At 44.6% G+C, this 20,230-nt stretch overlaps 2 protein-coding genes across 6 annotated transcripts in view; one reads left to right on the top strand and one right to left on the bottom strand.

Annotated features, from left to right (window-relative positions):
- EMC3 (ER membrane protein complex subunit 3) overlaps positions 1–9,555 on the bottom strand; it is a 62,036-nt gene extending 52,481 nt beyond the window's left edge. The window contains exon 1 of one of the 2 annotated variants that reach the window (XM_033925765.1): positions 9,445–9,555. The gene's annotated coding sequence lies outside the window, so the exon portion shown is untranslated. Of the gene's footprint in view, positions 1–9,380 lie in introns of both variants that reach the window. The other variant, XM_033925764.1, reaches the window with a different exon arrangement.
- Positions 9,532–20,230, top strand: part of FANCD2 (FA complementation group D2) — a 319,297-nt gene continuing 308,598 nt past the window's right edge. For all 4 annotated transcript variants that reach the window (XR_004537318.1, XM_033925761.1, XM_033925762.1 and 1 more), the window contains exon 1: positions 9,532–9,722. Coding sequence is in view for 3 of the 4 variants with exons in the window: in XM_033925761.1 (XP_033781652.1) it covers positions 9,662–9,722 (61 nt within the window). In the remaining variant the exon portion in view is untranslated. The remainder of the gene's footprint in view (positions 9,723–20,230) is intronic.

Raw genomic sequence — 20,230 nt, 5'->3', positions numbered from 1 at the left:
TCCCGAAGAAAGGCAGCGTGGGAGCCCTGCTCCGCCCCTCTCCCTGACCGAAAGGGAACATTTAAAAGAGTGCAGCAGCCTTCCGGGCCCCCTTTCAGGCCACCAGCAGGAGTCAGCGTGACCAGCTCGTTGCCGAAGAGAGGCAGCGTGGGAGCCCTGCTCCGCCCCTCTCCCTGACCGAAAGGGAACATTTAAAAGAGTGCAGCAGCCTGCCGGGCCCCCTTTCAGGCCACCAGCAGGAGTCAGCGTGACCAGCTCGTTCCCGAAGAGAGGCAGCGTGGGAGCCCTGCTCCGCCCCTCTCCCTGACCGAAAGGGAACATTTAAAAGAGCACAGTAGCCAGCCGGGCCCTTTTCAGGCCACCAGCAGGAGTCAGCGTGACCAGCTTTTTCCCGAAGAGAGGCAGCGTGGGAGCCCTGCTCTGCCCCTCTCCCTGACCGAAAGGGAACATTTAAAAGAGTGCAGCAGCCTGCCGGGCCCCCTTTCAGGCCACCAGCAGGAGTCAGCGTGACCAGCTCGTTCCCGAAGAGAGGCAGCGTGGGAGCCCTGCTCCGCCCCTCTCCCTGACCGAAAGGGAACATTTAAAAGAGGGCAGCAGCCTGCCGGGGCCCCCTTTCAGGCCACCAGCAGGAGTCAGCGTGACCAGCTCGTTCCCGAAGAGAGGCAGCGTGGGAGCCCTGCTCCGCCCCTCTCCCTGACTGAAAGGGAACATTTAAAAGAGTGCAGCAGCCTGCCGGCCCCACCTTTGCACGCACCGTCGCGAAGCACCAACGCGAAAAGCCCAACTCCAGAACAAACGATAAGTACTCCTTACAGTTAGAATCTGCATGTTAAGACTACACGTACAATCGCATATTGCATTTCCAGTACGTATAGCCAGCATGTACAACCTGCTACCGCATGTATAATAGATATAATATGTAACTGTATATTGCATGTAACCTACTACTGCATGTAACCACTACCGCATGAAAAGTCTGCGACCGCATGTACAACCTGTTATTACATGACTTGTCCGGTTAATGACCAATTACTGCATGACCAATTACTGTCTATTCCTACATGACCTGGTACTACTTGCACAACCAGTCTCAGCTGTCTTTCTTCTTATACTTAACCTGTTACCACTAGACCATACGATTATCCTTCTACCCAGATATAATCTTTCTCTACTTTCACACTGTAAGTTCTCCCCATGTTTAACCTGCTCTCGCAACTCAACTCAGTCCCTTACACTCAACCTACACTGACTACTCAACCAGTTTGTCTTTACCTCTACCCATTTCTTTTGATCGCTGACTGTCCCTATCTGCCACACCCAGTCAGGCAATAATCCCCTCTTCTCCCAACCCGAACCGCACATCTCATCTCACAACATGGCAACATACAATAAACAGTATCTACTATTAGGGATACTATACCTCCTATGCTCTAAATGCTGGGGCAATGAAGACAACCCCCCCAACCTATGCACACCTACCCCATCTCCTGGCTCAGAACAGTTGAACTAACTAAGCCCTCCAACCCCCTCCAACTCCTACAAAACCAGCCAAAACAAGATCTGCAGCAAATCACAGTATTAAACACCACCTGCAAACACCGCAAACCACACAGGAACAAGAACTGCAACAGAAACATAAAAAAGCTAATATACACCGAAATCCCTACAGCAAACAGTTACGAAAACATTAAGGGATACTACCTAAATATCCGCTCCATGAGAAACAAAGCCCACATAATAAATGACTGGATACTACAAACAAAACCTGACCTCCTGTTTCTGACAGAAACATGGATGATCTCTGACACTGACACCATAATGAAAGAAATCCTACCTCAGGGTTACAAAATTATCCCACTATCAAGAAACTGGAAAAAAGGAGGAGGACTAGCGATCATCCTAAAAGAACACTTCGACTACATCAAGACCGACTCCAAATCTTCAGAAAACCTTGAAATACTAACTTGCAAAATCACTAACGCACAGTTAGAAGAATCACTAATCACAACTTTATTCTATATCCCACCCAAAAAATGGTCAAACGCAAAAGAGGAATTCGCCGAATTCCTTACCTTATCTACCCTAAAAGGATCATACAACCTGCTTCTGGGAGACATAAACACTCACCTAGAACAAAAGACAAAACCAGAAATAACTGAAATCGCCAACTTCCTAATGTCACTGGACTTTCCTAACCCAGACGCAGAAATAACCCATGAAAAAGGACACAAACTAGACTTAATCACCTTCTCCCACAAAGAAACAATAGACCCCCAAAATACAATATTACCCAGGACTCTGGGAAAAATGTATCTGGTCAGACCACTACATTGGCAAGTTCAATCTACACTGGCTAAAACAGAATACACAACAAAAACACAAAAACGTCAACACGAACACAATAACCAGCCGCGGCATTATTAACCCAACCGAATTCTGGACCCACTACGAGTTACAGCCCATAACCAATGAAATTCAGGACTTCCCCACAAGATGGGAAACTTACAGCAAAGAACTCCTAGACCAAATAGCGCCATATAAAACATACAAAAAGAAAAATAGACCACCAAATGAATGGTTTGACTGTGAACTACTAACCACCAAACAGGAACTAAGAAAATTGGAGAGAATCTGGCAAAAAACAAACAATGAGTCAGACAAGACAAGCTGGAAACAAAAAATGAAAATATACAAAAATCTGATCAAAGAAAAACGCAATAAGCATTATGCAAAAAAAATTGGTACTTCAAAAATAAACAGCAAAGAATTGTTCAAACTAGTAAAAACAATAACAGATACAACACAAATACTGAAAAAGGACAACGAGCCCACTCCATCGGCACAAACCCTAGCCAACTTCTTTCAAAATAAAATCGCTGAACTAAGAGCAACTCTACCCACAACAAATGTTCTTCAATACCTCGAACTCCACAACCAAGACACCAGAGTAGATATGATATGGGACCACTTCGAATACCCAAACTGGCATCAGTTCCTAAATTTATTCAACAAGTACACCAAATCTAACTGTATACTTGACGCATGTCCCCCAAAAATCATGACAGTTGCCCCTCCAGAATTTAAAAAGGAATTATTCGCATGGCTAACAACTGCCCTTACAAGCGGAATATTAAACAAAAAAATGGGACACATACTAATCACTCCAATCCCTAAAGATCAGAAAACCTCTTCAGCACTGACATCCAATTTCAGACCCATAGCAAGCATTCCCCTTTTCACAAAGCTACAGGAAGGATTGGTCAACCTTCAACTAGTAAACTACCTGGACAAATTTAACATCCTTAGTGAACACCAATCAGGATTCAGGAAAGGATACAACACAGAAACTGTCTTAGCCTCCTTACTGAACCACCTCTATGATCTCTTTAGTAAAGGCAAAAGCGCACTGATCCTTCAATTAGACCTCAGCAGCGCGTTCGACCTGGTAGACCATGAAATCATGCTACTGTGCCTTGAAATAATGGGAATTTCTGGAAAGGCAAAGAAATGGTTCCAAGAATTCCTAACAAACAGATCCTACCGAGTAATCAGCAATGGAAACTACTCCAAACCATGGAAAAACCCGTCAGGCGTGCCTCAAGGCTCCCCACTATCGCCCACCCTTTTCAATATCTATATCACCTCCTTAGGTCACCTCCTAAAAAAAACTAAACTTAATACACTACATTTACGCAGACGACATATCCATTCTAATCCCCTTAAATGACATCACAAAAGAAATTGTAGACAACCTCTCAAACATAATGACCGAAATCGATAAATGGACCACCAATTTCAAACTGAAACTAAACGCAGAGAAAACAAAAGTCTTTTTGGCGAGTCCTAACGACAAAATTACGAGAACATCAATAAAAATAAACAATCACGAATACCCAATATCCAAAAACATAAAAATACTCGGTATCACCCTAGACACACACCTAACTATGACTGACCACACAAACTCACTAGTGAAAAAATGTTTTTTCACACTATGGAAACTAAGGACCATAAAAAAATACTTCGACCCAACATCATTCAGGTTGCTGGTACAGGCGCTGATCCTATCCATTCTTGACTACTGCAACATCATCTACCTGGGTATCCCACAAAAAACACTAAAAAAAACTGAGACTAATACAAAACACCGCCGTGCGCCTAATTTTCAGACTAAGAAAAAAAGACCACATCAGCCCCTACTATAAAAAGCTGCACTGGCTACCAATAGAAGCGCAAATATTATTCAAATTTGCCTGCACCTGTTTCAGACAAGCCTGGGGACTAGCATCTTCTTACCTACAATCTCACTTCACCCTACACAACCCCACTCGAACAACCAGAAACAAAAACATCTTTGCATACCCAAAGATTACAGGCTGCAGGTACAAATCATTCCTGGACAGAACCTTTAAGTTCCAAGCGAACAGACAGCAAGTTTGGCTGAAAAACTACATAAACGAACCCAATCTGACATATAGTGCATTCCGAAAATCGATTAAAACCGCCCTGTTTGCCAAATTCATTGACTAAAACTGTCCCCTCACTCACTAGGACTTCCCCCCTGTAAACGCCTTTTTCTTCCTCTCAAGAAGCTCCTCTCATGTATTCAGGTATTCTCTACCCATAGAACCCCAATCAACATGTAAGTACTAAAGTATTCAGGTACTCACTAACCATAGAACTCCAATTAATACGTAAGTTTCCCTCTTAGATTATTGTTTGTATTTAGACCCATTGTATGGTATTGTACTTAGACTCATTGTATTGTATTGTATTTAGACTCATTGTAATGTATTGTATTGTATTGTATTTAGACTCATGGTACGGTATTGTAAGTTGACTTATTGTACTGTATTAAGACCTTTTGTTATTCGCTGAATGTCCAGCCTTCTTACAATGTAAACCGCCTAGAAGTCGCCTGACTATGGCGGTATAGAAAAATAAAGTTATTATTATTATTATTAGACACCCACTTGACCTTAATTGAACACACAAACTCGGTGACAAAAAAGTGCTTCTCCACACTTTGGAAATTAAAAACCATCAAAAAATATTTTGACCCTCTATCTTTCAGACTACTAGTACAATCATTGACTCTATCCACCCTAGACTACTGCAACATCATTTATGTGGGTATACCTAAAAAAAGCTGTGAGAAAATTAAGAATAGTGCAAAACACGGCCGTCCGCTTAATATTCGGACTAAAGAAAAGCGATCACATTAGTCCCTACTACAAACTGCTACACTGGTTGCCAATAGAGGCATGAATTTTATTCAAGTTCTCTTGCTTCTGCTATAAACTGGTGTGGGGAATGGCCCCCACCTATCTCTTACCTCACTTCGAACTATACACCCCCACAAGGACAACCAGAAATCGCAACCTCTTTGCCTATCCGAAGATCACTGATTGCAAATCCAGGACCTTTCTGGACAGAACTTTTAAGTTTCAAGCTGGTAGACAGCAAACCTGGCTAGGCAATTTCATCAATAGAGCCAGGTCGTCCTACGGTGCTTTACGGAAAGAAATTAAGACCGCTCTGTTCAATAGATTTATTTCCTAGTCAGATAACTCCCCCTCTTTTTAAAAAACTATTACTCAACATGTTGATACTGCGTATTCTCACTAATTGTATTCTGTATTCACTGACTGTTCAGTGACTTTTTCACCATTTGTATTCTGAAATTCGCTGGCTATCCAGCCCCCTTCTACTGCCCTGATTTACTCTGGCACGTCCCTGATGACATCATCAGAGACGCGGCAGAGCAAATCAGGGCAGTAGAAGGGCCCGAAGCAGCGTGTGAAGACTGCTGCACACGCTGCTTGAATTGCCAGCTTCGTAGTCGGGTCTGCGGGAAGGGAAGGGGGTGCGACAAAGGACTCGGACTCCTCTGGTTTGTTGTGGAGGGCGGCCCGGCTCCATTTCTTGGTTCGTCCCAGAGAGGGGGGGCAGGAGGCGCGCTTTGTGCCCCAGTCCCAGCTTGTGGAGGCGATCGTCGGCTGGCTGGGAGCAGGCTTGTGGAGGCGATCGTCTGCTGGTGACGTAGTACGCGCATGCGCACTCTCGCTAGCACAGTCCGACAGATCAGATCTCAGGGAACACGCGGCGAGAGTGCGCAAGTGCGGCTAGCATTTTATTATTATAGATGCTTTATTGACAGTTTCTACCAGAGTTCAATGAAATGATAAAACATACAAAGTCCTGACTAGGATCCAAGTTTCAGTGATTCCGTCGCCTTCCTCAGGGGACAATTGTGTACTTGTAATACGCTACGAATAATGCATAAATGCGTGTCGGTGTCTCTGCTTCGGAAAAGAGCTGCAGTTGCCTTATGTTACACTTGCATGTTGCTTTCCTGGATTATGCAATGATTCTAGATTTGAGTGTCTAGGAAGTAATAGCATTACATTGTACAATAAAAATGTTAAACATTTCTCTGACCTTGTGCTTATTTGCAAAAGGAAGGCCAGGGCCCATTTAGATGCAGTAATGAAAGTTCCCTAACCCTAGACAAGAGCACCTGTGGCTTTATGTCTAAAGGCACTTAATTGATCTGCTAAAGTTCATGGCCTCAAATCCACACAACCCTCCTTCATAACCAAAACACCTTCTTTTTGGGTCTCACAAGAGTGTGGATTCAGGTCTTTATCATTTAACATCCTGTCCTTTCCTGGGAAATGTTTTCTTATCCTGAGATGGCTAGGATCTTCATCTATGGCTTAGTAGGTAAAAGCACTGTTTCCATATTCTAAAGTTCATGAGTTCAAATCCCAACACAGATTCCTATATTTTGTGACAATCTGCCATCTAGGTGCATCTTGATGATGTCACAATGAGCTCAAGATTGTGCATCAGAGACATTCATTTGCTCTAAACTACAAGCCATTGTGAGTAAGCATGGCTCCTTTAGGGAGTTTAGTATGCAATATATAGATTATTTTAAATGTGTTTGGTTGAGGAACACAGAGAGGAACAGGACAAGTTTGAAGGTATATGTTGTGAACCTGGGCAAGTCACTTAATCCCATAGTCCCAGGTACATTAGATAGATTGTGAGGCCACCAGGACAGACAGGGAAAAAGGATTGAGTATCACAATAGATTCATATAAACCATTCTGAGCTCCCATGGCAGAATGGTATAGAAAAGAACTAAATAACCTGTAAGGAGGTGATAATGGCTTTCTTCAGGTGATTAGTGAGACTAGGGTTAGTAGACATCCAGTTTTTCAAAGACATGTCCACGCATCTGGACAGCTTTTCAAAAGCTGCTACTTTGGGCTAGATGTACTAAGCAAACCGATTGGTTTGCGACCCGATTCCCCTCCGACTCGATTCACTAACCTCTCCTACGATCCACTTCCGATCCGCACATGCAAATGAGGGGAATGGCATGCAAAGTAGGCAGGGACCTGATTCACTAATGAAATCTTGCAAACCGACTGGGCTGGCCGATCAACCCTAGAAGCGACTGCTGTAGTCGCAAATGTCCTTTCCGACTCTCCAGCTCCATTGCTGCCCTGCTCTCTGCTGCCCCAAATTTCTCCTGCCTGCTGCCCCAAATCGCCACCCTGTTCTCCCCTGAATGTCTCTTGTGTGCCACCCCGATTCGCCGCCCTGCTCTCCCTGAATCTCTCCTGCCTTCTGTGCCCCAAATTGCTGCATCACCGCCCCGGTTTTCTCCTGCCTGCCGCTCCGAATCTCTTCTGCCTTTCCCCGCCCTGGGAGCCTGTGCTTTTAACCCACGGGTTTAAAGCGGATTAAATCAAGGGCTCGCTGGGCTAAAAACTAATAAAAAGTTAAAAGTTTAAAAAAGTCATGGCTCAGACGGGCATGCGTGGGGATCGCACAAGAGCGTTCCTCCGACCGCCCCCATCTGCATATTCAACTTTGGAAAATCCATTGGTCGGTCCAAATTGGGCAGGTTCGTGAATCTAGCCCTTAATTCTTCATTGCCTCAAGTATGGAAGATGGAACTTCTATCTACGTGGGTGTAGTCTACAGACCTCCGACTCAATCGCAGCAAATTGATAAGGATCTGATTGTGGATATCCAAAAGTTTGGAAGGAAAGAGGAGGTTCTGCTGTTGGGAGATTTCAACCTGCCGGATGCGGACTGGAATGTTCCGTCTGCGGAATCGGAAAGAAGTAGGGAGATTGTGGATGCCTTTCAAGAGGCTCTGCTCAGACAAATGGTGACGGAACCCACAAGGGAAAAAGCGATATTGGATCTGGTCCTCACAAATGGAGAGAGTATCTCTAATGTTCGAGTGGGTGCTCACCTGGGTAGTAGCGATCATCAAACGGTTTGGTTTGATATAACGGCTAAAGTGGAGAGCGGCCGCACGATACTTAAAGTCCTAGATTTCAAACGTACGGACTTTAATGCAATGGGAAAGTACCTGAAGAAAGAGCTGTTAGGATGGGAGGACATAAGAGAAGTGGAAAGACAGTGGTCTAAGCTGAAAGGAGCGATAAAAATGGCTACGGACCTTTATGTGAAGAAAATCAATAAAAACAAGAGAAAAAAGAAGCCGATATGGTTCTCCAACCTAGTGGCTGAGAAAATAAAGGCGAAAGAGTTGGCGTTCATGAAATATAAAAAAAACCAAGAAGAGGAGAGCAGAAAGGACTACAGGGTGAAACTGAAAGAAGCTAAGAGAGAGATACGTTTGGCGAAGGCACAGGCGGAAGAACAAATGGCTGAAAATGTAAAAAAGGGAGATAAAATTTTTTTTCAGATATATTAGTGAAAGGAGGAAGATAAAAAATGGAATTGCTAGGCTAAAAGATGCTAGGAACAAATATGTGGAGAGTGATGAGGAGAAAGCAAATGTGCTAAACAAATACTTCTGTTCTGTGTTCACAGAAGAAAATCCTGGAGAAGGACCGAGATTGTCCGGCAAAGTTACACGAGAAAATGGAGTAGATTCTGCGCCGTTCACGGAGGAGGGTGTTTATGAGCAGTAAAACTGTGACTGAGTTCAAAGAAGCGTGGGATGAACACAGAAGATTTAGAATCAGAAAATAATACTAAATATTGAACTAGGCCAGTTACTGGGCAGATTTGCACGGTCTGTGTCTGTATATGGCCGTTTGGTGGAGGATGGGCAGGGGAGGGCTTCAATGGCTGGGAGGGTGTAGATGGGCTGGAGTAAGTCTTAACAGAGATTTTGGCAGTTGGAACCCAAGCACAGTACTGGGTAAAGCTTTGGATTCTTGCCCAGAAATAGCTAAGAAGAAAAATTAATAAAAAAATATAAAAAAAATTTAAATTGAATCAGGTTGGGCAGACTGGATGGACCATTCGGGTCTTTATCTGCTGTCATCTACTATGTTACTATGAGCTTAAATGGGAAGCAAAAGGAAAATGATCTACTGTACCTGGCCTTAAGCATCTGTCAAGAGAACAGACTCCTCTCAGCCTGTCATCTAATGGGTCTCGTACCTACTCCTGAGCCATCAAGTCCACTTGAGGTGAAGAGCAATAACAGCCGCCCACCTTGGATTCGGCGCACAACCCACTAGTATTGTCTCGAGAGCAAGACAGTGGGGGCGGGGCTAGCTCGGCGACTGACGACGTCACTTCCTGTTCCTCTCTCACACTTCTGCGAAGCGGCGGTGGCGGGAAGTCGGGGGTGGTTTGAGTTCGACGTGGCTGGCAAATGGGCGCCAAGAAAAAACGGTCTCGAGGGCATGAGGAGGAGGAGATAAGCCTAACGGCCAGTAAGTCCCGCCTCGCGGCTTTGCTTTGTTTTGTTAGCCGCGCGCCTTTTTCTGCGTTGGGAGGGAAGCGCTGGCGGAATCACCTCACATCCATCCCAGCTCTTGGAAATCAACGTGGTGACCCTTTTTAGGCTCTGAGCCGTTGGGACATTAGCTCAAAACGTCTGATGACTCCTCTGGAGAAAAGCCCCAGTAACCCTTTCACTGAATGTCAAAACAGCTCAAGCTATGCAATTCATCCAAACTGAAGGAAAAAGCCTCAGGCAAAGGGTCCTCCCACCTCCACTAAAAAGTGGTATGGATTCAAGTGGTTGAGCGTCACCTCATCATCAAAAATCCTTCCTTAGAATTTAAATTGAAAAAAACCTGTGTGCTGTATTTGGTGAGGACATAAATGATAGAAGAAAAAATAGCAACTTATCCTTCTGCTGCCAGCGTTCCACAAATCTGCTGCCTCAAGAGTGGGACGCAGGAGACGCAGTCGTGTCACACCCTGAGGCAGCAGATTTGTGGAACGCTGGCAGCAGAAGGATAAGTTGCTATTTTTTCTTCTATCATTTTTGTCCTCAAATACAGCACACAGGTTTTTTTCAATTTAAATTCTAAGGAAGGATTTTTGATGATGAGGTGATGCTCAACCACTTGAATCCATACCTCAAAGCCACCCGAAAAGCAAAACCATGATGCAGCTGGTATGACCGCAGGCAAAAGTCTATTGCACTTCTTTACCGGATGCCTGAGGTTACTGTATTTTTTTGGACCATAAGACGCACCCACCTGTAGAGGAGGAAACCCCCCCCCCAAAAAAAAATTTGGTACAGAATTTTTCCCCCCTCTACACATAGGTGCGTCTGGTGGTCTGGTGCTGGGAAGCCCCAAGCCGTCCCCCTTCCCCCCCCCCCGGTACCTTTTTTAAGTAGTGGTGGTCCAGCACGGTCTCCTGTTGTATGGCTGCCTTTCTCTGCAGAGCAACGCAGGAGCGCAACCTTTGCGCTTCATACCTGGTCCCGCGCTGCTCTGTGATTGGCTGCAGCCAGTTACTGAGCGGCATGGGACCAGGCAGGAAGCGTAAAGTAACATAGTAACATAGTAGATGACGGCAGATAAAGACCCGAATGGTCCATCCAGTCTGCCCAACCTGATTCAATTTAAATTTTTTTTTTTTTTTTTTTTTCTTCTTAGCTATTTCTGGGCAAGAATCCAAAGCTTTACCCGATACTATGCTTGGGTTCCAACTGCCGAAATCTCTGTTAAGACTTACTCCAGCCCATCTACACCCTCCCCAGCCATTGAAGCCCTCCCCTGCCCATCCTCCACCAAACGGCCATACACAGACACAGACCGTGCAAGTCTGCCCAGTAACTGGCCTTAGTTCAATATTTAATATTATTTTCTGATTCTAAATCTTCTGTGTTCATCCCACGCTTCTTTGAACTCAGTCACAGTTTTACTCTCCACCACCTCTCTCGGGAGCGCATTCCAGGCATCCACCACTCTCTCCGTAAAGTAGAATTTCCTAACATTGCCCCTGAATCTACCACCCCTCAACCTCAAATTATGTCCTCTGGTTTTACCATTTTCTGCAAAGGGGCAGCCGTGCAGCAGGAGACCGTGCTGGACACCACTACTTAAGAACATAAGAATTGCCGCTGCTGGGTCAGACTGGTGGTCCATCGGGGTGGGGGTGGGGGGGCTGTCACTATAAGACTTTCTTAGACAGGACTGGAATATCAGGCAGGGAAGATGAATTCCTGGATGAGACCATTAATTGCCCAATCCTGTTATTATATTTAGGAAATTACTAAAAACTTACCTATTTGATAAACAAGAATGTTGATTTAAAACTACTTATTTAAGATGGAGTTTTTTATTAGGCTATGTATTTTAATGTGTTTTTTTTTTTAACTGATGTACTTAATTGATGCTGAACTTATAATAGTTGTGAGTTTTTTATATTGTATTTTTTTAACTGAAATTTCTCAGTTTCTCTGTTGTGAACCGCCTAGAACTGTTGGTGGGGCAGTATACAAGAAAATAAACTATTATTATGAACTCTGGTGATAATTGAGCCTAGATATAGCAGAACTCAGCCTTCTGGTGCTAGTGCTGGGTCTGACAAGATCTTGCCCTTCTGATGGAAGTGAGGACTGTGGATCAGGGTATATCCAGCCCTTCTGTTTTGGATAAAGGATAAGTAGGGAAAATGAATTTGAGTGAACCACAATTGGGAAAGACGGGTATTGATGTGTGGTGCTCCCCAGCCACTTGGCATTTTTCCTTTTACATTACATTACATTAGTGATTTCTATTCTGCTTGTGCCTTGCGGTTCTAAGCGGATTACAGGTTAGAAGACTGGAACATTTCCAGGAGTATTACAGTACATAGAGTCAAGAATGTATCATGTTACAATTATTAGTCTGGAATATTTCCAGGAGAATAGAAAAACAAAGAGTAGATTTATAATAGGTTATTGTGATGAATAGAAATTATACAGTTGGGATATAGTTGTGGGTTGTACAATGTTGAGGTGTTGCTGTGGTGGTGTTGGTGATGTTCATGAGAGTATTTTCTAGTGCTGTAGTGAGGTTATGATGATGGGAAGTGTTTTTTGAAGAGATGAGTTTTGATTTATTTTCAGAATATTTTAATGTCTGTTGATTTGATCAGTAGATTGGAGATGGTAGTGTCAATTTTTGCTGCCTGTGTCGCCAAGAGGCTGTCGTACAGTTTCTTGCATCGTGTACCGTTGAGAGGGGGGTAAATGAATAGGTTCTGAGTTCTCCTTGATCTGTGTGAGAGGTTACGGTATAGTCTGTTGTTTAGGTAGCTGGGTGCTGTTCCGTGTGTTACTTTGTATAGTAGACAGTAGAATTTGAACTGGGATCTTGCTTTTATTGGTAGCCAGTGTGAGTCTAGGTATTCATTGGTGATGTGATCATATTTGCCGAGGGAGTAGATGAGTCTGAGGGCCGTGTTCTGGACAGTTTGTAGTTGTTTTATCATGTAGTTTGGGCATGATAGGTAGAGGCTGTTGCAGTAATCTACTATACTTAGTACTAGGGATTGTACTAATATCTTGTATTGATCTTTGTTGAAGTATTTTCTTATTTTTCTTAGGTTACGTATTGTGAAGAATGCTCTTTGGATGATTTTGTGGATTTGAGTCTGCATTGTGCAGTTTCTGTCTAGTTGTATTCCCAGGATCTTAAGTGTTTCTTTGAAATTCTGACATTTGTGACCAGCAGAGCTACTTTTTTATATTAAAGAAGTACAAGCTTTTCACAAACCGTACCCTCAGCTCTGATCCCAAACTCACTCATCACTTCACTCTAAATTCCTTTGTTCAGTGTCAATTCCCCCCCAGCAACCAGCATATCTCTTGTTCCCTACCTCTCAAATTTCCATTTTGTTATCCAGCATTTAAGAACATAAGATTTGCTGCTGCTGGGTCAGACCAGTGATCCATCATGCCCAACAGTCCGCCCATGTGGTGGCCCTTAGGTCAAAGACCAGTGCCCTATTTGAGTCTAGCCTTACCTGCCTGGCTGGCCCGGAACATCCACTCCGACGTTAGAATTGACATCGTGCGGCAAGAGTTGGTCAGCCCCACGGGGAAGAAAAGCAGGGAGGGAGAACTCGGCGCCGGCCTGTTCCCGATGGCTGCAGTGGCAGCTTTTCCCCTGCAGCAGTGGCAGCAGTATGTTTCCCAATGGTGGTGGTATGAGGGAGGGCAGGGAGAAAGAAAGAAAGGGGCAGGGTGAAACAAAGAAAGAAAAAAAAAAATGGTGCATGGAGAGAGAGAAAGACAGACATAGAGAAAGAAAGGGGGCATGGAGAGAGAAAGAAAGAAAGAAGGGGGCAGGGTGAAAGAAAGAAATGGTGCACAGAGAGAGAGAAAGGCAGACACAGAAAGAAAGGGGGCATAGAGAGAGAAAGAAAAGGGGGCAGGATGAAACAAAGAAAACGTTGGGGGAGGGAAGAGGTCTGGAGGAGAGGAAACATACAGGAGGCTGAAAGAAGGGAAGAAATATTGGATGCACAGTCAGAAGAATAAAGTGCAACCAGAGACTGATGAAATTACCAAACAAAGGTAGGAAAAATGATTTTATTTTCAATTTAGTGATCAAAATGTGTCGGCTTTGAGAATTTATATATGCTGTCTATATTTTGCACTATGGCCCCCTTTTACTAAACCGCAATAGCGTTTTTTTGTGCAGGGAGCCTATGAGCGTCGAGAGCAGCGTGGGGCATTCAGCGCAGCTCCCTGCGCTTAAAAAACCACTAACGCAGTTTAGTAAAAAGGGAGGGGGTATATTTATCTATTTTGTATAGTTGTTACTGAGGTAACACTGCATAAAGTCATCTGCCTTGACCTCTTTGAAAACCTACGGAATATAAATGATAATTAACATTTTCTCTGCGTACAGTGTGCTTTGTGTTTTTAAAATTATATTGTTGGTAGATCATTTTGACTTGGCCACAAAGGTAAGGGGGAGGGAGGGAGGGGAGCTGCTGAAAGACATCTAGTAATCTTTGCAGGCTTGACTGTGCAGGGAATTATTTTTGTAAAATCATGTTTTGTTATGTGACTGACATTATTTAGACTTTAATTCCTATGAATGAATAGAATGAAAATGATATAAAATTACTTGCTTGTTTTTATGTGCGTGCGCTGAAGGAAAGTGGAGAGAGAGTGGGCTGAGGACACTGAAGGGAAATGGGGAAGAAAGAGTGGGGAGAAGACGCTGATTTATAAATTGACAGTTGTACAGAATATTGTTTCTTTTTATACTTTAATATAATAAGTTCAATATAAAACAATTCAAGGCTTGTGTGGATGGAATCAGGTGGTTTGCGGGGATGGGGACCGAGCTTATGGGGATTAGTCCAATAAAATGGTATTTTCTTATTTCTCATTATTTGTTTTATTTTTATTTGTTAATTTGTAAAGTGGTGATTGTTATGTATCAGTTTTTTCAAATTTACATCTACTGTCTTTATATTTTGCACAGTATTAGAAGACATGTGTTACTGTTTTTGTGGTGTTGTGGTGTTGCATTGTATACAGAGTCTGGTTTCTTTTGTCTACATATTTCTATTTTTAGTTTGTGATTATTCCATATCGGGCAAGGGTGTATCTCTGTTCTGTGTGTATGAAAAGAACATAGTTTTCAATTGGCATTGACTGCAGGATCAATTGACTGTGCGGGATCTGGCTTGTTTAGTTTTACAATGTATGTGTTGGTGTTCACTGCAGTGTTTAAGATGCTGCCTTTATCCCAGGACATACACAAAAGAACTGACTCAAAAAATAGAAAAACTGTCTACATAGAGTGATCAAATCTTAAGTACTCCATCTGAGAGTTTCATATCTCTGAGCGGAGTATATAAGATTTGATCACTCTCTGTAGACAGTTTTTCTATTTTTGGAGTCAGTTCTTTTGTGTATATTGAATCACCTTTCTGACCTCCTATTTATAATTTGGTCCCTGGTTTTCTAAGGAAATTTATCCCAGGACAAGCAGGCAGGCTGTTCTCACATATGGGTGACGTCATCAGCGGAGCCCGGATGCGAAGCTCGCAAGCAAACTTTCTTGAAGAAACCAGAAGTTTCGAGTCGACTGCACTGCGCATGCGCGAATGCCTTCCCGCCCAGCGTAGAGCGCATCTTCTCAGTTCTCAGTTTTCCGTGGAGCCGAGAAGTCCGTCTTTGACTCTCTGCGTTTAACTTCGTTACTTCGTGCCTTCTCAGAACCGCGGTTTGTATTTTTTTTCTTCACGAATCGCTGTTCTTACTTTATTTCTTTTATTTCTAGTTAAAAAAATTTTTTTTTTCAATCTTCCGTCCGACTGCCGGGGCAGGCCGCTCAGCCGCAGCCCAAGGGCTTTGATTTTGCGGCGGCCGTTTTTCCTTCTATGTCCCAGCCTGTAACGGGTTTCAAGAAGTGTAGCCAGTGCCAGTATGCGATTTCCCTTACGGACCCACACCGTTGGTGCCTCAAGTGCCTTGGGCCGGATTATCAACTGAAGTCGTGCGAGCGCTGTGCTACTCTTCAACCTCGAGCCCTTAAACGTCGTCGTCTTTTGGTGGAGAAGCTCTTCGGGATGGATTCCTCCTCCGATCCTTCGACTTCGAAGGCGACCTCGGCCTCACCTTCGATCGAGACTCCTCCTGCTTCTACTGCTTCCACCTCGAGCCTCATCAGACCTTCATCGTTTGCAGCGGCTCTCTCCTTGATGACGTCTGCTGTAACTTCCCCTGTATCCTCAGGTCAGATAGCAGAAAGTTCCAGCGGTGGTGCTTAAGGTGCCTAAGACTTCCAAGTCAAAGCACATTTACATTGCCTCGGTGGAACCTCCAGCCAAAGCAGGTGGTCTGGTTTCAGACGCAGATCCATCCTTGCCGGCTTCTTTCCAGACCATGTTGGAGAAGCAATTCATTCAGTTCCTTACTAATATGGGACTGAAGTTTCTTCCTCTCATCCAGCCTGGGCATTCTGCAGACTCCCGCGAGGTTGAGCCGCTTCCTTTGCCTCAGTTTGAGCTTACACACTCTTTGCACGGAGCAGAGTTTCTGCGAGGTCTGGCATCTAAGCATGTAAAGCAAGGAGCAGAATCTTTGCAAGTGCCTCGGCAGGAATCCTCACACTCTATACAAGGAGCAGAGTCTTAGGGAGTGCATTGAGGTTCCTCCTCCAAGCCTCTGGAGCTTCGATTTACAGCCTCCAGTGCTATCCATTCTTTGGTGGCATCGGCTGCTTCTGTCTCCGAGGTGAAGTCTCCTCGATCTTCGAGATCTGCTTCCAAGCACCGTTCTCGCAGACAATCGAGGCCCTCATCGAGGCATACTTCCAGGCATAGTTCTTCTTCAAAACAACATCCCTCTTCAACTAAGCCTCCTACTTCGACTAGACCGCCGACTCCTCGATCGAGGTCTCCACTTCCACACCTCAAGGATGCAGCGGTTTCGATTGCTTCATCCAAGTCTCCATATTTTTTTGATGCCTTTTTTCCTGCCGAAGCTTCATCTTCGACCCAGGCTGCTTCGACGACCTCGAGTCCTTCTCGAGGCAAAGCATTGGCGGATCAGCTATCTTTTTCCTCTTTTCTTCGTCAGATGGCTGTTGACTTGGATCTTCAATTAGATGCTGGTTCCAAATACTCTAAGGAGTATCTCGAAGTCATGCATCTACCTCAACCTCCGGCAGAGTCACTTAAGCTTCCTCTTCACAAGCTTTTGTCTCAAACTTTTGTCAGATGCCTGGAGAATCCTTATACCATACCAGCTGTTCCAGGCAAATTGGACTCTAGGTATAAAACTGTACATCACAAAGGGTTTCACAACTCACAGTTATGTCATCAATCCCTGCTTGTGGAGTCCTCCTTAAAAAGATCCCATCCTTCCAAGGTTTATGCCACCGTTCCTCCTGGAAGGGTAGGGAAAACTATGGACAAATTCTGACGTTGCATCTATCAAAATTCTATGATGTCCTCTAGAGCAGTGTTCTTCAACCTTTTTACACCTATGGACCGGCGGAAATAAAATAATTATTTCGTGGACCGGCAAACTACTAAGACTGAAATTTTTTTAAAAAAACCATCGCCGCCCCGTCCCCGCAAGCTCGGTCCCACAAACCATCTGATCCCATCCGCACAAGCCTCAAATAGTTATAATTTTATATTGAACATATTTTATTAAAGTATAAAAAGAAACAATATTCTATACAATTGTCATTTTATAAATACAAATAATACAGGGCAAAATCAACAAAACCCCTGTCTCCCCTCCCCTTCACATATATCCCCTCTACTATCAAGAAAACTGAATAAGCCAAATTATTACAGAATGCTACACAAATATCAAGTAACAGAATACCACAGTCACACATGACAGGAATGGTGTTAGGGGAGTGGAACTAGGGCAACTGCCCCCTGGTCAGAGAGAGCCCTAAGCCAGCTGGAAGCTAAAGAAGCACTGCCTGGGCTTTGCACTCCCCAATTATGTCTAGCAAGATACATATTTCAAATCTGATATATTTGAATCACAAGATAGAAATAAAATTATTTTTTCTACCTTTGTCGTCTCTGATTTCTGCTTTCATTGCCTTTTCACTCTCTTCCAGCCAGTGTCTGCCCTAAGAACATAAGAATTGCCACTGCTGGGTCAGACCAGAGGTCCATCATGACCAGCAGTCCGCTCACGCGGCAGCCCTGTGGTCTAAGACCAGCACCCTAACGGAGACTAGCCCTATCAGCGCACGTTCTTGTTCAGGAACTTGTCTAACTTTGTCTTGAATCCTTGGAGGGTGTTTTCCCCTATAACAGCCTCTGGAAGAGCATTCCAGCTTTCTACCACAGAACTTCCTTACGTTTGTATGGAATCTATCCCCTTTCAACTTTAGAGAGTGCCCTCTCGTTCTCCCTGCCTTAGCTACTAAGTCTATTCCCTTCAGTACCTTGAATGTTTCTATCATGTCCCCTCTCAATCTCCTCTGCTCAAGGGAGAAGAGGCCCAGTTTCTCTAATCTTTCGCTTACGGCAACTCCTCCAGTCCCTTAACCATTTTAGTTGCTCTTCTCTGGATCCTTTCGAGTAGTACCGTGTCCTTCTTCAAGTACCAGTGCTGGACGCAGTACTCCAGGTGAGGGCGTACCATGGCCCGATACAGCAGCATGATAACCTTCTCTGTCTCTTCAGTCCAGCATCTGCCCCTTCCATTCACTGTCTGTCTTTCCCTGCCATCTCTCCTCCTGCCCCCCCCACCCCCCAATTTGGTCTAGCATCCATCATCTTCCTTCTGTTCCCCTCATGGTCTGGCATCTCTATCCTTCCCTCCCCCCTGTGGTTTTTAGCATATCTCTCTTCTCATTTCCTACACTCAGATCTGATCATTCTCTGCTCTCTCTTCCCTTTTCTTCTCTGGTCTTCCTTCTCTATTTTCTGCCTCCATCTAAATTAAATTCTTTCTTACTATTTAGTCCCGTTTCCCTCTTTTCACTGTGTCTACACACAGCTTGTCACCCCTTTCCCTCACCCCTCCATTATCTTACTATTTTCTTCCCCCTTTATTTATCTCCTCCTTCCATCCAGTATGTGTTCTTTCCCCACTTCCATTCAGCATCTGCTCTCCCCTCTCAACTGACATCCATCTGCCTTCTGCTCTCTCTCCCTTCTTCTCACTTCCATCATATGTCCCCTTCTCTCTCTCTCTCATCTCCTCCATTCCATCATCTGCCCCTTCTCTCTCTCTCTCCCCCCCAACTTCCATCATCTGCCCCCCTTCCCCTCACCTTTGTGGGTCACTTTCTTTCCCCTGAGGGTGGCTCATGTCACAGGGGAAGCTTTGGCCGAGCAGAACCGCTTGATTGACAGTGGAACTTACTTGATTGATGTCGATGCTGGGGCCCGTTGCCGTTTGAAGGAAGAAAAAAAAAAGGTGGAAAAAAGGGACCTGCAAAGGCGAGAGGAAGGGAAACCTCCAGGACAGCTGCTCTTTGCCCTCCTTCAGCGGCCCAAGAGTTCAGACCAGCAGCGGCAGCTCTGTATGCTTTTAACTTCGGCACAGAGCTGCCCCTAATCAATAATTTAGCGCGGTTTCATGAGGCAGCCTCGGGGCCTTTGATAGCCGGCCCGCTTCGATGATGCGATGTGGGCCGGCCTAGCAAAGGCCCCGAGGCTGCCTTATGAAACCGCGCTAAACTATTGATTAGGGGCAGCTCTGTGCCGAAGTTAAAAGCATACAGAGCTGCCGCTGCTGGTCTGGAGGTGCGGAGACAAGGCAGGAGGCAAACGCGGTGGAAGGCAGGAGTCCCGGCGAAGGCAGGAGTCCCGGCACAGCGACTGCAACAGGAAGTTGCAAGTCAGCTGACGCCGGCCTTTCGTTGCGGCGGGGACCGAATCCTTCGCGGCAAGATTTTGTTTGCGGACCGGCACCGGTCCGCGGACCGGCGGTTGAAGAACTGTGCTCTAGAGTCCTCAATTATAATTTTCATTTTATTACTTATTTTGAATTCCTCATAACTCTTTTACCTAAATTTCTGAGTTATTTGGATACTCAAAAACACTTTGAATTTCAAGAAGTCATTGCTTCTTTATCACAACTCAGATTACATCTACTTCAGTCATCTTATGATGCTTTCGAGTTGTCTGCCCGGGCAGCTGCTTGCTCTGTAGCCATGTATCGCCTTGCCTGGCTTCGTTCCATTGACATGGACCCTAATCTTCGAGACCGCTTGGCCAATATTCCTTGTGTTGGCAATGCCCTCTTTGATGAATCTATCAAAGCAGCCACCAAGAAATTGTCTGACCATGAAAAATCCTTTGCTTCTATTGTCAGACCTAAGCCAACTCCTGCCAAAACTACACATCCTCCTCCTATCTATCAGAGGCGTTTTGCTCCAAGAGCGGCTCCTTACAATTGCCTCCTCCTAAGAAACAGCAGCCTCAGAAGCAACAAAAATCTCAACCTTCTGCTGCACCTAAGGCTTCACAGCCTTTTTGATTGTCT

This window comes from Geotrypetes seraphini, chromosome 17 (assembly GCF_902459505.1).
Source record: "Geotrypetes seraphini chromosome 17, aGeoSer1.1, whole genome shotgun sequence".
In the NCBI taxonomy this organism is placed as follows: Eukaryota; Metazoa; Chordata; class Amphibia; order Gymnophiona; family Dermophiidae; genus Geotrypetes; species Geotrypetes seraphini.
This window is presented reverse-complemented; position numbering and strand designations above follow the sequence as displayed.